The following is a 20,433-nucleotide window of genomic DNA, read 5'->3' as shown; positions in this document are numbered from 1 at the left end:
GTGTACTATACTAGTGTACTATACTGCAGTGAACTATATAGTGTACTATACTAGTGTACTATACTACAGTGAACTATATAGTGTACTATACTAGTGTACTATACTAGTGTACTATACTAGTGAACTATATAGTGTACTATACTAGTGTACTATACTGTACTATACTAGTGTACTATACTGCAGTGAACTATACTAGTGTACTATACTAGAGTACTATACTAGTGTACTATACTGCAGTGAACTATACTAGTGTACTATACTGTACTATACTAGTGTACTATACTAGTGTACTATACTAGTGTACTATACTAGTGAACTATATAGTGTACTATACTAGAGTACTATACTAGTGTACTATAATGTACTATACTAGTGTACTATACTGTACTATACTAGTGTACTATACTGTACTATACTAGTGTACTATACTAGTGTACTATACTGTACTATACTAGTGTACTATACTGTACTATACTGTACTATACTAGTGTACTATACTGTACTATACTAGTGTACTATACTAGTGTACTATACTAGTGTACTATATAGTGTACTATACTAGAGTACTATACTAGTGTACTATACTGTACTATACTAGAGTACTATACTAGTGTACTATACTGCAGTGAACTATATAGTGTACTATACTAGAGTACTATACTAGTGTACTATACTGCAGTGAACTATATAGTGTACTATACTAGAGTACTATACTAGTGTACTATAATGTACTATACTAGTGTACTATACTGTACTATACTAGTGTACTATACTGTACTATACTAGTGTACTATACTGTACTATACTAGTGTACTATACTAGTGTACTATACTACTGTACTGTACTATACTAGTGTACTATACTAGTGTACTATACTGTACTATACTAGTGTACTATACTAGTGTACTATACTGTACTATACTAGTGTACTATACTAGTGTACTATACTGTACTATACTAGTGTACTATACTAGTGTACTATACTGTACTATACTAGTGTACTATACTAGTGTACTATACTAGTGTACTATACTGTACTATACTAGTGTACTATACTAGTGTACTATACTAGTGTACTATACTAGTGTACTATAGTAGTGTACTATACTAGTGTACTATATAGTGTACTATACCAGTGTACTATACTAGTGTACTATACTAGTGTACTATACTGCAGTGAACTATATAGTGTACTATACTAGTGTACTATACTGCAGTGAACTATATAGTGTACTATACTAGTGTACTATACTAGTGTACTATACGAGTGTACTATACTGTACTATATAGTGTACTATACTAGTGTACTATACTAGTGTACTATACTGCAGTGAACTATATAGTGTACTATACTAGAGTACTATACTGCAGTGAACTATATAGTGTACTATACTAGTGTACTATACTAGTGTACTATACGAGTGTACTATACTGTACTATATAGTGTACTATACTAGTGTACTATACTAGTGTACTATACTGCAGTGAACTATATAGTGTACTATACTAGAGTACTATACTGCAGTGAACTATGTAGTGTACTATACTGTACTATACCAGTGTACTATAGTGTACTATACTGCAGTGAACTATATAGTGTACTATACTGCAGTGAACTATATAGTGTACTATAGTGTATTATACTGTACTATATTATAGTGTATTACACTGTACTACAGCTTATAATACTGTACTATTGTGTATTATACTGTACTATATAATACTGCACTATCCTATAGTGTACTATAGTGTATTATACTGTACTATCCTATAGTGTACTATAGTGTACTGTAGTGTATTATACTGTACTATCCTATAGTGTACTATAGTGTACTATAGTGTATTATACTGTACTATCCTATAGTGTACTATAGTGTACTGTAGTGTATTATACTGTACTATAGTGTATTATACTGTACTATCCTATAGTGTACTATAGTGTATTGTACTGTACTATCCTATAGTGTACTATAGTGTACTATACTGTACTATCCTATAGTGTACTATAGTGTATTATACTGTACTATCCTATAGTGTACTATAGTGTATTGTACTGTACTATCCTATAGTGTACTATAGTGTATTATACTGTACTATCCTATAGTGTACTATAGTGTATTATACTGTACTATCCTATAGTGTACTATAGTGTATTATACTGTACTATCCTATAGTGTACTATAGTGTATTATACTGTATTATCCTATAGTGTACTATCCTATAGTGTACTATAGTGTATTATACTGTACTATCCTATAGTGTACTATAGTGTACTATACCGTACTATCCTATAGTGTTCTATAGTGTACTATAGTGTATTATACTGTACTATCCTATAGTGTACTATACTGTACTATCCTATAGAATACTATAGTGTATTATACTGTACTATCCTATAGTGTACTATAGTGTATTGTACTGTACTATCCTATAGTGTACTATAGTGTATTATACTGTACTATCCTATAGTGTACTATAGTGTACTGTACTATCCTATAGTGTACTATAGTGTATTATACTGTACTATCCTATAGTGTACTATAGTGTATTATACTGTACTATCCTATAGTGTACTATAGTGTATTATACTGTACTATCCTATAGTGTACGATAGTGTACTATACCGTACTATCCTATAGTGTACTATAGTGTATTATACTGTACTATCCTATAGTGTACTATAGTGTACTGTACTATCCTATAGTGTACTATACTGTACTATCCTATAGTGTACTATAGTGTATTATACTGTACTATCCTATAGTGTATTATACTGTACTATCCTATAGTGTACTATAGTGTATTATACTGTACTATCCTATAGTGTACTATAGTGTATTGTACTGTACTATCCTATAGTGTACTATAGTGTATTATACTGTACTATCCTATAGTGTACTATAGTGTATTGTACTGTACTATCCTATAGTGTACTATAGTGTATTATACTGTACTATCCTATAGTGTACTATAGTGTATTATACTGTACTATCCTATAGTGTACTATAGTGTATTATACTGTACTATCCTATAGTGTACTATAGTGTATTATACTGTATTATCCTATAGTGTACTATCCTACAGTGTACTATAGTGTATTATACTGTACTATCCTATAGTGTACTATAGTGTACTATACCGTACTATCCTATAGTGTACTATAGTGTACTATAGCGTATTATACTGTACTATCCTATAGTGTACTATAGTGTACTGTACTATCCTATAGTGTACTATACTGTACTATCCTATAGTGTACTATAGTGTATTATACTGTACTATCCTATAGTGTATTATACTGTACTATCCTATAGTGTACTATAGTGTATTATACTGTACTATCCTATAGTGTACTATAGTGTATTGTACTGTACTATCCTATAGTGTACTATAGTGTATTATACTGTACTATCCTATAGTGTACTACACTGTACTGTACCTGAGACATCCGGTGGTGTTGTAGAAGATGTCGACCTCAGAGGGGCTCTGCTGGATGACCTTAGAGTCTCCACTTCCTGAGAGCGGGATCAGGATCGTCTCTGTGAGCTCAGCTAGCGTCTCCTTGGCCAGTTTCTCCTTCAGGTTGTCTTTGGATGACAGGTTCCACAGAATACCTGACGGAAAACCCAGAGAGAGACACGCACGCTCAGTAAAGTGGGCCGCAGGGTGATTCACAAACACATCGTAGAAAGCATGATTCTCAGCGGGCAAATTGCATCTTCATAACATACCTTTTCTCGTTGTAAACTCGTCAACTGGTATCTTTTTATTTTATTTTAAATCAGGTAAATACATCTTTTGGTGACAATATCAACTAGCAAACACGTGTAGTGTGTTACCACTATGACCAGTCTCGTAGGACCTAACCAAGCTGTCATTACAGCTCTCGACAGCCTGTCTTTCTCTCTCTTTCTCCTCTACAGCAGTTCCCCATCGCTGTGCACAAACAACCTGACCGTGTAGAGGGCCAGACAGTGATTGTGTTCTAACAGCGTGACTAGAGGGAGTGAAAGGACTGTGAGTCATACTGGGTGTGGTAGAGAGAATACTACATGTGGAGACAACTCCGTCCTATACACTATGTACTCCTCACACACACCAAAACAGACACCACCTTTTCATGGATGTGTCTTATTCAGGTCCCATAAAGGGTAACGGGTCCTCAGCTCTCCACTCCCTCACCACCACCCCGCAACCCCGCAACCTTATTGGGGTTGACGAACTCACTTAACCCCCTTAATCTGTTGTAGAAAGCTAGGCGTTGAGGAGTTTCCTTTGAGTCCAATAGAAAGTTTCAGCTCAACCCTCAGCCTGCTACCAGTCTAGACAGGAGGATGGAAAGGTTAAGATAGAGAGGCAGGGACGTTAACTAGAGCAGAGAAAAGCCCTCAGATCTCAGAAATTCAACATGGCCGCCAGTCCACCTATCACAGAATGTCAGATGTGAATGCCAGTTCTACTCATTCTATTTCCATGGAGTCAACTATAAGTCAACTCTATTTTTTAAATATATTTTTTTATTTTAACCAGGCAAGTCAGTTAAGAACAAATTCTTATTTTCAATGACAGCCTAGGAAAGTGGGTTAACTGCCTGTTCAGGGGCAGAACGACAGATTTGTACCTTGTCAGCTCGGGGGTTTGAACTTGCAACCTTCCGGCTACTAGTCCAACGCTCTAACCACTAGGCAACCCTGCCGCCCCATGGTGTGAGTGACAGACAGGGTTCTCATACCTGTTATATCACCTAGTTATTTCACCTAGTTATTTCACCTAAAGTTATTTCACCCAGTTATTTCACCTAGTTATTTCACCTAGTTATTTCACCTAGTTATTTCACCTAGTTATTTCACCTAAAGTTATTTCACCCAGTTATTTCACCTAGTTATTTCACCTAGTTATTTCACCTAGTTATTTCACCTAGTTATTTCACCTAAAGTTATTTCACCTAGTTATTTCACCTAGTTATTTCACCTAAAGTTATTTCACCTAGTTATTTCACCTAGTTATTTCACCTAAAGTTATTTCACCTAGTTATTTCACCTAAAGTTATTTCACCTAGTTATTTCACCTAGTTATTTCACCTAAAGTTCATTCACTAGGTTCTTTTATTTTTTGTGACCCCTTTTTCTCCACAATTTTGTGGTATCCAGTTGGTAGTTACAGTCTTGTCTCATCGTTGCAACTCCCGTACGGAATCGGGAAAGGCGAAGGTCGAGAGCCGTGCGTCCTCCGAAACACAACCCAGCCATGCCACACTGCTTCTTGACACAATGCCCACTTAACCCAGAAGCACCAATGTGTCGGAGGAAACGCCATACACCTGGCGACCGAGTCAGCGTGCACTGAGCCCGGCCTGCTACAGGAGTCGCTAGCGGGCGATGGGACAAGAACATCCCTGCCGGACAAACCCTCCCCTAACCCGGACGACGCTGGGCCAAACCCTCCCCTAACCCGGACGACGCTGGACCAATTGTGCGCCGCCCCATGTGTATCCCGGGCGCGGGCGGCTGCGATAGAGCCTGGACTCGAAACTTGCACTGCGAAGCAGTGCCTTAGACCACGGTGCCACTCGGGAGGCCGAACACATTCTCTTTTCCAACAACGGCCTGTCAGCGTATCTTACCTGGCTACCGTAGAGATGAATGCACTAACTGGAAGTTTCTTTGGATACGATACTATATGACTCTGTTGTCCATATGTTACAGGCAAACAATGGACATGTGTCTTCCACTCCGTCCTAAACCCCCCCCCCACCACCAGACAGCATAAATCACACAGTCTGCTAAATGACAAACATTTAAAATGTCCCGACCTGTGATGTTCTTGCGTAGCTCGTCGTCATTCTCCTTCAGAGCATTTATGAGCTGTGGAATTCCTCCCTCCTCGATGAGAGACATCTTGTTGTCCATGTTCTCATAGATGACGTTCCTCATAGCCCCTGTGGCGTAGCGAGCCACCTCCTGGTTATCACTGTTGAACAGCCTCACCAGCTCCGGGATGGCCTTATATTGCCGCACCTAGTGATGGAAGAGAGAGAGGGACAACTCTGTAAGGTTCAGACTCAAACATATGGTACTAATTCACTCCCTACCGCTTCTCCTTGTCCCCAACCAGTCAATGTTTTTGCAGGTCTGAAGAGGTAAAGAGCAAAGGGAAGAGGTATAGAATTCATTGGGACTGGCTGGAGCTCCTTAGTGAACCCTGCTACCCCTCCAACAAGAGGATACATAAAGAACTATCTGCAATGCTGCTAGTTAACAGAACAAGTTCCTACAACAGGAGTAGTCAACCTTGTTCCTGGGGCACTGCGGGATTGTGTTCCAATCAGGCACCACACCTGACCAACTGAGCTAATTGATCAGTTCAGTGATTACCTAAATTCCACACACCTGGTCTTCCGGCGGCACTCCAGGACCAGGGTTGCCTACCCCCGTCCTACACGATACCTGTCTGTGACAAACTACTACATACCTGCTTGGAACAAAATTGTGTCTGTCTGTCTGTCTGTCAGTCACATCAACAAGACCACATTCTTTTATAATGACTAAGATCACATGAACGCCTGCTGAACTGTGACATAAATCAAAGTTTAGACTTTCATAATGAGCTGCTACGACAAGATTGCCAGTTGATACACAATAGTTCTTATGCAACTAACAACTTCACCACTATTAAAGTATGTAAGTCGCTTTGGATAAAAGCGTCTGCTAAATGGCATATATATATATATATATATATATATATATATATATATATATATATATATATATATATATATATATATATATATATATATATATATATATATATTCTGCTAAGCAATACTGTACCACACAAACTGGGGATGCATCCTATTCCCCATGGGTCCCAAATGGACAATCTATTCCCCATGGGTCCCAAATGGACAATCTATTCCCCATGGGTCCCAAATGGACAACCTATTCCCCATGGGTCCAAAATGGACAATCTATTCCCCATGGGTCCCAAATGGACAACCTATTCCCCATGGGTCCCAAATGGACAATCTATTCCCCATGGGTCCCAAATGGACAACCTATTCCCCATGGGTCCCAAATGGACAACCTATTCCCCATGGGTCCCAAATGGACAACCTATTCCCCATGGGTCCCAAATGGACAACCTATTCCCCATGGGTCCCAAATGGACAACCTATTCCCCATGGGTCCCAAATGGACAACCTATTTCCCCATGGGTCCCAAATGGACAACCTATTCCCCATGGGTCCCAAATGGACAACCTATTCCCCATGGGTCCCAAATGGACAACCTATTCCCCATGGGTCCCAAATGGACAACCTATTCCCCATATGTCCCAAATGGACAACCTATTCCCCATAGGTCCCAAATGGACAACCTATTCCCCATGGGTCCCAAGTGGACAACCTATTCCCCATGGGTCCCAAATGGACAACCTATTCCCCATGGGTCCCAAATGGACAACCTATTCCCCATGGGTCCCAAATGGACAACCTATTCCCCATGGGTCCCAAATGGACAACCCATTCCCCATAGGTCCCAAATGGACAACCTATTCCCCATGGGTCCCAAATGGACAACCTATTCCCCATGGGTCCCAAATGGACAACCTATTCCCCATGGGTCCCTAATGGACAACCTATTCCCCATGGGTCCCAAATGGACAACCTATTCCCCATAGGTCCCAAATGGACAACCTAGTCCCCATAGGTCCCAAATGGACAACCTATTCCCCATGGGTCCCAAATGGACAACCTATTCCCCATGGGTCCCTAATGGACAACCTATTCTCCATGGGTCCCAAATGGACAACCTATTCCCCATGGGTCCCAAATGGACAACCTATTCCCCATGGGTCCCAAATGGACAACCTATTCCCCATGGGTCCCAAATGGACAACCTATTCCCCATGGGTCCCAAATGGACAACCTATTCCCCATGGGTCCCAAATGGACAACCTATTCCCCATGGGTCCCAAATGGACAACATATTCCCCATGGGTCCCAAATGGACAACCTATTCCCCATAGGTCCCAAATGGACAACCTATTCCCCATAGGTCCCAAATGGACAACCTATTCCCCATGGGTCCCAAATGGACAACCTATTCCCCATGGGTCCCAAATGGACAACCTATTCCCCATGGGTCCCAAATGGACAACTTATTCCCCATGGTCCTTGGTCTAAAGTAGTGTACTATATAGGGAATAGGGTTCTATAGGGCTCTGGTCTAAAGTAGTGCACTATATAGGGAATAGGGTTCTATAGGGCTCTGGTCTAAAGTAGTGCACTATATAGGGAATAGGGTTCCATTTGAGAACCAGACAAAAAGGAACTCCCTTATTACCTGGTTCTTGGAATCGCTGTTTTTGTAGCATTCGTGTTGAATATAAGCTGCTCCCAGAACCTGCATGTCAGCATCGTCCTCTTTCAGGTACCTCACCGCTGTGTCCATGTCCAAGTTATTAATCCTGTCCAATCACAAAGAGAGAAATCAATCATTATGGCCCCCCGGGGGATTCAATCTGATCACGATGGTGAACAACGCAGCTTTTAAAGGCAATGTCACCGCGTTCATTTAAGGTAAACACTGCAGATGTCGGCTCGTTTAAAAATGGCATGTAAATTGTCAAGCCCACTATAACGTGTATCCACCGTGGATCAGAATGAATGAAAGCCACCTGCAAGCCAGGCCTAATCTGCCCACATCAGTGCCTGACCTCACTAATGCTCTTGTGGCTGAATGGAATCAAGTCCCCGCAGCAATGTTCCAACATCTAGTGGAAAAACTTCCCAGAAGAGAGGAGGCTGTTATAGCAGCAATGTTACAACATCTAATGGAAAGCCTTCCCAGAAGAGAGGAGGCTGTTATAGCAGCAATGTTACAACATCTAGTGGAAAGCCTTCCCAGAAGAGAGGAGGCTGTTATAGCAGCAATGTTCCAACATCTAGTGGAAAGCCTTCCCAGAAGAGTGGAGGCTGTTATAGCAGCAATGTTCCAACATCTAGTGGAAAGCCTTCCCAGAAGAGAGGAGGCTGTTATAGCAGCAATGTTCCAACATCTAGTGGAGAGCCTTCCCAGAAGAGTGGAGGCTGTTATAGCAGCAAAGGGGGGACCAACTCCTTATTAACGACCATGATTTTTGAATGAGATGTTTGACGAGCAGGTGTCCACATACTTTTGGTCATGTAGTTAATCAAGACAAGCCTAGTCCTGGAATGAAAATCATAGGCTACTCAATTGAGAATCACCTTTGAATATTTTTTTTGTCCTGTGTCTGGGAAACTGGCCCTCTGTGTATGACAGGGTTGAAGTCAATTACATTCAAAGGAAGTACACTGAAATGAGGCAAACTGAGGTAAAACTCAACCCTGGTATCTGATTAGGCAAACTGAGGTAAAACTCAACCCTGGTATCTGATTAGGCAAACTGAGGTAAAACTCAACCCTGGTATCTGATTAGGCAAACTGAGGTAAAACTCAACCCTGGTATCTGATTAGGCAAACTGAGGTAAAACTCAACCCTGGTATCTGATTAGGCAAACTGAGGTAAAACTCAACCCTGGTATCTGATTAGGCAAACTGAGGTAAAACTCAACCCTGGTATCTGATTAGGCAAACTGAGGTAAAACTCAACCCTGGTATCTGATTAGGCAAACTGAGGTAAAACTCAATCCTGGTATCTGATTAGGCAAACTGAGGTAAAACTCAACCCTGGTATCTGATTAGGCAAACTGAGGTAAAACTCAACCCTGGTATCTGATTAGGTAAACTGAGGTAATACTTGACCAGCTAGGCCAACATGATTCACAGATTTCACTGCCATGGTATAATTATGTGCCTGTGTGAATGGTAACTCATCTTAAGGTAGCACACTGTGTTTTTTTTTCTCCATCTGCTGCGCTAACTGCTAGGCGCCAGCTGTTTGTGTGTGACATGTGAAGCCTAAAACTGCTGTGGTGGTACCACACCCAAACCAGTCCTGCCACTTAAGGGAGCAACGCGGGAGTCGTCACAGAATCCGTAACTGTTACACACATAGAAACACTTACACACGCAGAAACACTTACACACATAGAAACACTTACACACATAGAAACACTTACACACGTAGAAACACTTACACACGTAGAAACACTTACACACGTAGAAACACTTACACACGCAGAAACACTTACACACGTAGAAACACTTACACACAGAAACACTTACACGTAGAAACATAGAAACACTTACACACATAGAAACACTTACACACGAAACACTTACACAGAAACACTTACACACATAGAAACACTTACACACATAGAAACACTTACACACGTAGAAACACTTACACACGCAGAAACACTTACACACATAGAAACACCTACACACATAGAAACACTTACACACATAGAAACACTTACACACGTAGAAACACTTACACACGCAGAAACACTTACACACATAGAAACACTTACACACGTAGAAACACTTACACACGTAGAAACACTTACACACGCAGAAACACTTACACACGTAGAAACACTTACACACATAGAAACACTTACACACATAGAAACACTTACACACGTAGAAACACTTACACACGCAGAAACACACACAGAAACACTTACACACATAGAAACACCTACACACATAGAAACACTTACACACGTAGAAACACTTACACACGTAGAAACACTTACACACATAGAAACACTTACACACATAGAAACACTTACACACATAGAAACACTTACACACATAGAAACACTTACACACATAGAAACACTTACACACGTAGAAACACTTACACACGTAGAAACACTTACACACTCTTCACATACACTGCTGCTACTGTTAATGATTATCCTGATTGGTCACTTTTAACTGACTTTTAACTCTGCGTTGTTGGTTAAGGGCTCGTAAGTAAGCATTTCACAGTAAAGTCTACACCTATTGTATTAGGCATGTGACCAATAACATGCGACCAATAACATTTGACCAATAACATGTGACCAATAACATGTGACCAATAACATGCGACCAATAACATTTGACTAATAACATGTGACCAATAACTTGTGACCAATAACATGTGACCAATAACATGTGATTTATATTATTACAGTACATGTAATATACATGCACCCAGGGGTATTGCAGCTTGACCCTCATGTACTGCACCCAGGGGCATTGCAACTTGACCCTCATGTACTGCACCCAGGGGCAATGCACTGCAGCTTGACCCTCATGTTCTGCACCCAGGGGTATTGCAGCTTGACCCTCATGTACTGCACCCAGGGGCAATGCACTGCAGCTTGACCCTCATGTACTGCACTCAGGGGCAATGCACTGCAGCTTGACCCTCATGTACTGCACCCAGGGGCAATGCACTGCAGCTTGACCCTCATGTTCTGCACCCAGGGGTATTGCAGCTTGACCCTCATGTTCTGCACCCAGGGGTATTGCAGCTTGACCCTCATGTACTGCACCCAGGGGCAATGCACTGCAGCTTGACCCTCATGTTCTGCACCCAGGGGTATTGCAGCTTGACCCTCATGTACTGCACTCAGGGGCAATGCACTGCAGCTTGACCCTCATGTACTGCACCCAGGGGCAATGCACTGCAGCTTGACCCTCATGTACTGCACTCAGGGGCAATGCACTGCAGCTTGACCCTCATGTACTGCACCCAGGGGCAATGCACTGCAGCTTGACCCTCATGTACTGCACCCAGGGGCAATGCAGCTTGACCCTCATGTTCTCGTCTTAACTGTGTATGAAATTTATGTTGTTCACTACACATGGACAATAAAGTTGTATTCTATTCTATTCTATTGTCATTGTGTATCCAGTCCTTACTCTTGAGGTTTCCCCCATGCTGCCTGTCATGTCTTACCCACTGAGGTTTCCTATGCTGCCAGTCATGTCCATCTGTCCGTCGTAGATGTCCATACCCTTCCCGACACTGTGAATGCTCTTGACAGACATGGTCCTGGGAAGAGAGGCCTGTCTCTGTTGCTGCATCATCATCAGATTCCCCTGAGACTCCGACGACACCTACAAATAATACATCATAATAAAAATACAAAAATTAGAATATGAATAACAATTATAGATTTTAAGTTGTATAGCGCTAAGGCATTTAAAAAATATATATAATAGCTAATATGACAGATAAACAAGGCAGGTAAAATAGTGATAGTGTAGCAGTTGCTAAGAATACTTCCCAGATTAGACCTGTGAAAATACGGGGGCTCACCTCTCAGTGTTGTTATATAGTATATATATACACACACACACACACACACACACACACACACACACACACACACACACACACACACACACACACACACACACACACACACACACACACACACACACACACACACACACACACACACACACACATAGTATTATAGTGTGTTGTATTGTCCTACTGTATTATAGTGTGTTGTATTGTCCTACTGTATTATAGTGTGTTGTATTGTCCTACTGTATTATAGTGTGTTGTATTGTCCTACTGTATTATAGTGTGTTGTATTGTTCTACTGTATTATAGTGTGTTGTATTGTCCTACTGTATTATAGTGTGTTGTATTGTCCTACTGTATTATAGTGTGTTGTATTGTCCTACTGTATTATAGTGTGTTGTATTGTTCTACTGTATTATAGTGTGTTGTATTGTTCTACTGTATTATAGTGTGTTGTATTGGACTATTGTATTATAGTGTGTTGTATTGGACTACTGTATTATAGTGTGTTGTATTTTATACTGTATTATAGTGTGTTGTTGTTACGGATACAGTTATCCTGTGTGTGTGTGTGTATCCTGTGTGTGTTTCTTTTCTCTCCTTCTCCCCTCACAGGTGAAAATCATCACTCCCCAATCAGTCAACAATCAATCATCAATCAGAAGACACACCTCCTCCTATTTCCTGACCTATCACAGTTCCTTCCCCATGGTTTAAAAACCCCATCATTTGTTTGTTCTAAAGCTCAGCTCAATCTATAGCTCAATCTCTAGCTCAATCTCTCTGTAAATGCCATGTCTATAGGTCTCTGTGTTTCACTCTCGCTTTGTGTCTTAACCTCTCTTTTGTTTAAGCACCTCCATAGCACTTTGTCATTACCTGTGAGTATTGTTTTTGGTTATGGTGTTTGTTTGTTGCTGGTGGGAAAAGGGGGAAACCAAGACCAGTCGCCCATGGGCATACACTACCCGTAGGTGAACTTTGTTAAATACACTAGTTAGAACTGGGCGGACCACCCACTGTATTTTTGGTGTTTTTGTATATTTATTGTTTCTTTCCTTGGGTCCAGCTCAGCCCCTTTTCCTGCTCCCCCCATTACCGTGTGTTTATAAATAAACCTAGAGTTTGACGGTAGATTTCTGTTGTCGTGGTTATTTCGTGCACACTTTTACTTTGTCACAATAATAATCTGCATGAGTTATGTTACGGGTCTCATTACCATCCCCCCTAGACTGTCGGGCCAAAAGGGATTCGTAACATAAGTGGAGCCTCGTCCGGGATCTGTCATAACTGACACCCATGCCGCTCATGTAGATTGTTGTAGTGGTATAGTTCAGTGTTGAGCGTCATAGCTGAAGTAGCATTAGTGTTTGCTATTTTCTTTGGCACTTGTGAAGTAGTGTAAAATGACTACTTTTGATTTGAAATCCTTTTTGGATAACCCTTCGTGGGAGGTTTTTGACAAATGTCGTAGAGTTGATTTAATGACCTTGGCTGAACATTATTCAGTATAGATTCCGCAGAGTTTAGTTAAGGCGGAGGTTCATCGACTACAGCTCGGCATTCAACACCATAGTACCCTCCAAGCTCGTCATCAAGCTCGAGACCCTGGGTCTCGACCCCGCCTTGTGCAACTGGGTACTGGACTTCCTGACGGGCCGCCCCCAGGTGGTGAGGGTAGGCAACAACATCTCCTCCCCGCTGATCCTCAACACGGGGGCCCCACAAGGGTGCATTCTGAGCCCTCTCCTGTACTCCCTGTTCACCCACGACTGCGTGGCGACGCACGCCTCCAACTCAATCATCAAGTTTGCGGACGACACAACAGTGGTAGGCTTGATTACCAACAACGACGAGACGGCCTACAGGGAGGAGGTGAGGGCCCTCAGAGTGTGGTGTCAGGAAAATAACCTCACACTCAACGTCAACAACACTAAGGAGATGATTGTGGACTTCAGGAAACAGCAGAGGGAACACCCCCCTATCCACATCGATGGAACAGTAGTGGAGAGGGTAGCTAGTTTTAAGTTCCTCGGCATACACATCACAGACAAACTGAATTGGTCCACTCACACTGACAGCGTCGTGAAGAAGGCGCAGCAGCGCCTATTCAACCACAGGAGGCTGAAGAAATTCGGCTTGTCACCAAAAGCACTCACAAACTTCTACAGATGCACAATCGAGAGCATCCTGGCGGGCTGTATCACCGCCTGGTACGGCAACTGCTCCGCCCTCAACCGTAAGGCTCTCCAGAGGGTAGTGAGGACTGCACAATGCATTACCGGGGGCAAACTACCTGCCCTCCAGGACACCTACACCACCCGTTGTTACAGGAAGGCCATAAAGATCATCAAGGACATCAACCACCCGAACCACTGCCTGTTCACCCCGCTATCATCCAGAAGGCGAGGTCAGTACAGGTGCATCAAAGCTGGGACCGAGAGACTGAAAAACAGCTTCTATCTCAAGGCCATCAGACTGTTAAACAGCCACCACTAACATTGAGTGGCTGCTGCCAACACACTGTCATTGACACTGACCCAACTCCAGCCATTTTAATAATGGGAAATGATGTAAATATATCACTAGCCACTTTAAACAATGCTACCTTATATAATGTTACTTACCCTACATTATTCATAATATATGCCATTTAGCAGACGCTTTTATCCAAAGCGACTTACAGTCATGTGTGCATACAATCTACGTATGGGTGGTCCTGGGGATCGAACCCACTACCCTGGCGTTACAAGCGCCATGCTCTACCAACTGAGCTACAGAAGGACCATTCATCTCATATGCATATGTATATACTGTACTCTACATCATCGACTGCATCCTTATGTAACACATGTATCACTAGCCACTTTAACTATGCCACTTTGTTTACTTTGTCTACACACTCATCTCATATGTATATACTGTACTCGATACCATCTACTGTATGCTGCTCTGTACCATCACTCATTCATATATCCTTATGTACATGTTCCTTATCCCCTTACACTGTGTATAAGACAGTAGTTTTGGAATTGTTAGTTAGATTACTTGTTGGTTATCACTGCATTGTCGGAACTAGAAGCACAAGCATTTCGCTACACTCGCATTTAACATCTGCTAACCATGTGTATGTGACAAATAAAATTAAAAGATTTGATTTGATTTGTATTGTTGGAAGAGCAGGTGCTTGTGTTACCGCTGCCTGAGCCTACTACCCCTGTAGCGGATGTTGCTGCTCCTGTAAGCCCATTGGTGTCTGATAATGAGGGAGAGGCTAAAACCCCAGCCACATTGTCCCGTTTTGATCCACTCTCCCCACTGTCAAATGGTGATGCCAGGAGGGATGTCCGTTTAGCACAGTTCCAACTGGAGGTGGAAGAGAGAGCCCAAATTAGGCGAGAGACTCTCCAGTTGGAGATGTGTAAAATAGAGGCAGAAAAAGAACGAGAACGGCATTTGGAGATGTGTAAAATTGAGGCAGACAGAGAACAAAGGCAGTTGGAGTTCAAAATGCGCCAGATGGAACTGGAGGCAGAGACAGCGAGGCTAGACTCCGGTCCTACTGTGCCTGTTTGTGAGCCGTCCTCACCTACTGTGTCCTCAAACACGTTTGACATTAGTAGGCAGATTGCCTTAGTACCTTTGTTCAGAGAGTCAGAGGTTGACTCCTATTTTTGTGTATTTGAGCGTATAGCCGTAGCATTGAAATGGCCTGAAGAGGTATGGTGCCTATTACTTCAGTGTAAATTAACTGGTCAAGCCCAAGAGGTTTTGTCAGCGTTACCTCTGGAGGACAGTTTGAATTATGAAGTGGTCAAAGCTACTGTTCTTCGTGCCTATGAGCTTGTGCCTGAGGCATACTGACAGAGATTTAGGTCTCATAGAAAGTCTTCTAGTAAGACTTATGTGGAATTTGCTAGAGACAAGGGAAATCTGTTTGATAAATGGCATGCTGCTAGTAAGGTAACTGATTTCAACTCTCTCCGGGAGTTAATCTTGTTGGAAGAGTTTAAAAATTGCTTACCCGAACGCATTGTAGTTTACCTAAACGAACAGAAAGTATCCTCCCTGGCAGAAGCGTCTGTGTTGGCAGACGAGTTTGTGTTGACGCACAAGAGTGTGTTTTCGGCTCAAACCGAGAGTAGAGCCACTGAGTTTCCTACCTTTAGCCCTAGTCGGCCAGCAGTAGTATATCAAGCACGCCAGAAGAATGAGCGTCCCTGTTTCTATTGTCATAAAGTAGGACATATGATTAATGATTGCTTCCTGCTTAAACGCAAACAAGGGATGCCTCTTCGTGCCAAGCCACCAACAGGTGTTGCTCTAATTCGTACGGTTGTGAGGTCTGCAACAAAACAGGTGCCTCAGGGTAACTGTAGTTTGAAAGACCCAGTCCCCGACCGCCGTTATGAACCATTCATTTTCGAGGGGTTTGTGTCCCTAACGAATGACGAAGCGTCTCAACGACCGGTTAAAATCCTTAGAGATACTGGTGCGGCGCAGTCGTTTATATTGTCTGATGTGTTGCCCTTATCTGACGATACATACTGTGGTTCCAGTGTGTTAGTGCAGGGTATTGAAATGGGTTTTGTCCCAGTGCCATTGCACTTTGTGAAAGTACACTCTGAGTTAATCAGTGGAATATTCAGAGTGGGGGTACGTCCTATGTTGCCAGTGAAAGGTGTGACCTTTATAATGGGTAACGATATTGCCGGAGGAAAGGTAGTACCCGTATTGGAAGTATTGGATAAAAGTGACCACTCTCTCTCGAATGAGCTGGCACAGAGTTATCCACATGTGTTCCCCGCTTGTGCTGTCACTCGTGCTCAGGCACGACAAGAGGGTGACGTGATAGATTTGTCGAACACTGTACTGTTCAAAGAGGTTGATCAAGAAGATGGATTGTGTGATACCTCTGAGAAGCTGATCACCTCTGACAAACAGCCCAGGAAAGAATCAAAGAACGTTGAACTTATTGCTGATGCAATACAGTTACCAGTCACTCGTGAGCAGCTGATTGCTAACCAAAAGGTTGACAACAAGCTTGCTAAATGTTTTTCTAGTGTTGTCTCATTGGAAGATGTGAAGAAGAAGAACGTGGCTTACTTCATTGATGGTAATCTCCTCATGCGTAAATGGAAATCCCATGTTGACGCGGATGGAGATTGGAATGCTGTTTACCAAATAGTGATTCCTACAGCCTTTCGACAAAATGTGTTATCCCTTGCTCATGATCACCAGTGGTCTGGTCATTTAGGAATCACAAAAACTTATGATCGGATCCTTCGACATTTCTTTTGGCCGGGTTTAAAACAAGATGTGGCTCAGTTCTGTCGGACATGCCACACCTGTCAGATAACAGGAAAACCAAATCAGGTTATTCCTCCCGCTCCTCTTTGTCCCATACCTGTCGGACCGTTACCGAAGACAAAATCGGGTAACCAGTTTTTGTTCTGATAATGTGTTGGCAGATGCTTTGTCTCGTGTGTGAAAATGATTTCTGTATGTTTTGCAAGGTTGTTGCTTTGTTGTGAGTATTCATTGAAATACTGTAGTCGCAACCCCTAGGGCTGCTCTTTTAAGGGTGGGAGTGTTACGGATACAGTTATCCTGTGTGTGTGTGTGTATCCTGTGTGTGTTTCTTTTCTCTCCTTCTCCCCTCACAGGTGAAAATCATCACTCCCCAATCAGTCAACAATCAATCATCAATCAGAAGACACACCTCCTCCTATTTCCTGACCTATCACAGTTCCTTCCCCATGGTTTAAAAACCCCATCATCTGTTTGTTCTAAAGCTCAGCTCAATCTCTAGCTCAATCTCTAGCTCAATCTCTAGCTCAATCTCTAGCTCAATCTCTCTGTAAATGCCTGTAGGTCTCTGTGTTTCACTCTCGCTTTGTGTCTTAACCTCTCTTTTGTTTAAGCACCTCCATAGCACTTTGTCATCACCTGTGAGTATTGTTTTTGGTTATGGTGTTTGTTTGTTGCTGGTGGGAAAAGGGGGAAACCAAGACCAGTCGCCTATGGGCATACACTACCCGTAGGTGAACTTTGTTAAATACACTAGTTAGAACTGGGCGGACCACCCACTGTATTTTTGGTTAGTTAGTTAGTTGTTGTTAAAGTAGGCTAGTCTAGCTTAGGGGTGTGTTTTTGTATATTTATTGTTTCTTTCCTTGGGTCCAGCTCAGCCCCTTTTCCTGCTCCCCCCATTACCGTGTGTTTATAAATAAACCTAGAGTTTGACGGTAGATTTCTGTTGTCATGGTTATTTCGTGCACACTTTTACTTTGTCACAATAATAATCTGCATGAGTTATGTTACGGGTCTCATTACCATCCCCCCTAGACTGTCGGGTCCAAGGGATTCGTAACAGTTGTATTGTTCTATTGTATTATAGTGTGTTGTATTGTCCTACTGTATTATAGTGTGTTGTATTGTCCTACTGTATTATAGTGTGTTGTATTGTCCTACTGTATTATAGTGTGTTGTATTGTCCTACTGTATTATAGTGTGTTGTATTGTCCTACTGTATTATAGTGTGTTGTATTGTTCTATTGTATTATAGTGTGTTGTATTGTTCTACTGTATTATAGTGTGTTGTATTGTTCTACTGTATTATAGTGTGTTGTATTGTCCTACTGTATTATAGTGTGTTGTATTGTTCTACTGTATTATAGTGTGTTGTATGTTCTACTGTATTATAGTGTGTTGTATTGTTCTACTGTATTATAGTGGGTTCTGTATGTTGACCTCACAAAATACATTTACGTGCAAATTAAATTAATTGTAACATATCGTTACCCTCACCTGGCCTATCACGAACCCACCTCCTCCATCCCCCCCACCGACGCAGCTGTTCCCCCCGGGGGGGAAGGTAGACGCCCCGGAAGTGGATCCCATGGACATCCTGTTGTTCCTGTTGTTGATCCTGTTGATGGTGCGAAACGCTGGTCCTTTAAAGGAATGCTGCTGGACTGACATCATCTCCTCTCCCCCCTACCGGATGTTACAAACATACGTATTAAAAATTTTAAAAAATGTGTTGGAAATACAATCTTAGAAATACAATCGTTATAAAAAAATAAATGTTTTTACCGTGAAGAAGGTGTACTGTGACACGTTAAAAATGCCTTTGCTTTGGACAAAGAACCAAGTTCTATTTTAGCGCCTAGCTACGCAGACGCTCGTGGATGAAATGATTGAATAACATTTTATTTTGCAAAGTGAGCGGTGTGGTCAGCATGTAAAGCTAGTTAGGAGAGTGCATTGTTTGTTCCTAAATACATTTCAATTGTATAAGAAACAGGTTATCAAGTCAATTCACATGCCATGCAAACGGAATGTGTTAATCTTGTGTCAAATGTCCGGTAGGGCTCCACCAACCATCATCTCCCCTCCGCTCTGGGCTAGTGTCCCGCTGAGTGAGCGCCTCATGGGTACCATGGACCCCTGTCCTCCTATTCCTCCTCCTCCTGCCTGTCTCATTTGAGTCCCTGAGCTGTAGGCTCCTCCGCTAACAGTGCTGTAGACAGACTGCTGGCGGCTGAATGTGGCATCGCGGTCTGAGAACAGGCCATCGTTGACGTCTGCAGCCACCCAGGCTGCCACCGGAGACGGCTGAGAACAAGAATCAGAAACAGAATCAGGAAGTGTTGTTGCCAAGCGACGAACTGGAACAGGAACAAAGGAATTTATCTTGGTGTGGATATAACAGTTCATCATCAACATCCACATCAATCCAGATCCCCATCAATCCAGATCCCCATCAAACCAGATCCCCATCAATCCACATCCCCATCAATCCAGATCCCCATCAATCAGATCCCCATCAATCCCCATCAATCCAGATCCCCATCAATCCAGATCCCCATCAATCCACATCCCCATCAATCAAGATCCCCATCAACCCAGATCCCCATCAATCCACATCCCCATCAATCCAGATCCCCATCAATCCAGATCATTATGAATCCAGATCATTATCAATCCAGATCCCCATCAGTCCAGATCATTATCAATCCACATCATCATCAATCCACATCATCATCAATCCACATCATCATCAATCCACATCATCATCATCAATCAATCATCATCAATCATCATCCATCCACATCATCATCAATCCACATCATCATCATCAATCCACATCATCATCAATCCACATCATCATCCATCCACATCATCATCC

General features: G+C 42.2%; 1 protein-coding gene across 2 annotated transcripts in view; it reads right to left on the bottom strand.

Annotated features, from left to right (window-relative positions):
* Positions 1-20,433, bottom strand: part of LOC124031670 (plakophilin-3-like) — a 71,654-nt gene that overhangs the window by 23,300 nt on the left and 27,921 nt on the right. For both annotated transcript variants that reach the window (XM_046343213.1, XM_046343203.1), the window contains 6 exons: positions 19,626-19,859; positions 19,050-19,238; positions 11,883-12,043; positions 8,343-8,466; positions 5,813-6,017; positions 3,440-3,614 (listed from right to left, as the gene is read on the bottom strand). In XM_046343213.1, the coding sequence (XP_046199169.1) occupies positions 3,440-3,614; positions 5,813-6,017; positions 8,343-8,466; positions 11,883-12,043; positions 19,050-19,238; positions 19,626-19,859 (1,088 nt within the window). The remainder of the gene's footprint in view (positions 1-3,439; positions 3,615-5,812; positions 6,018-8,342; positions 8,467-11,882; positions 12,044-19,049; positions 19,239-19,625; positions 19,860-20,433) is intronic.

Source organism: Oncorhynchus gorbuscha, linkage group LG01, assembly GCF_021184085.1.
Source record: "Oncorhynchus gorbuscha isolate QuinsamMale2020 ecotype Even-year linkage group LG01, OgorEven_v1.0, whole genome shotgun sequence".
NCBI lineage: Eukaryota > Metazoa > Chordata > Actinopteri > Salmoniformes > Salmonidae > Oncorhynchus > Oncorhynchus gorbuscha.
The sequence above is the reverse complement of the archived record's forward strand: the minus strand, read 5'-3'. Positions and strand labels throughout refer to the sequence as shown.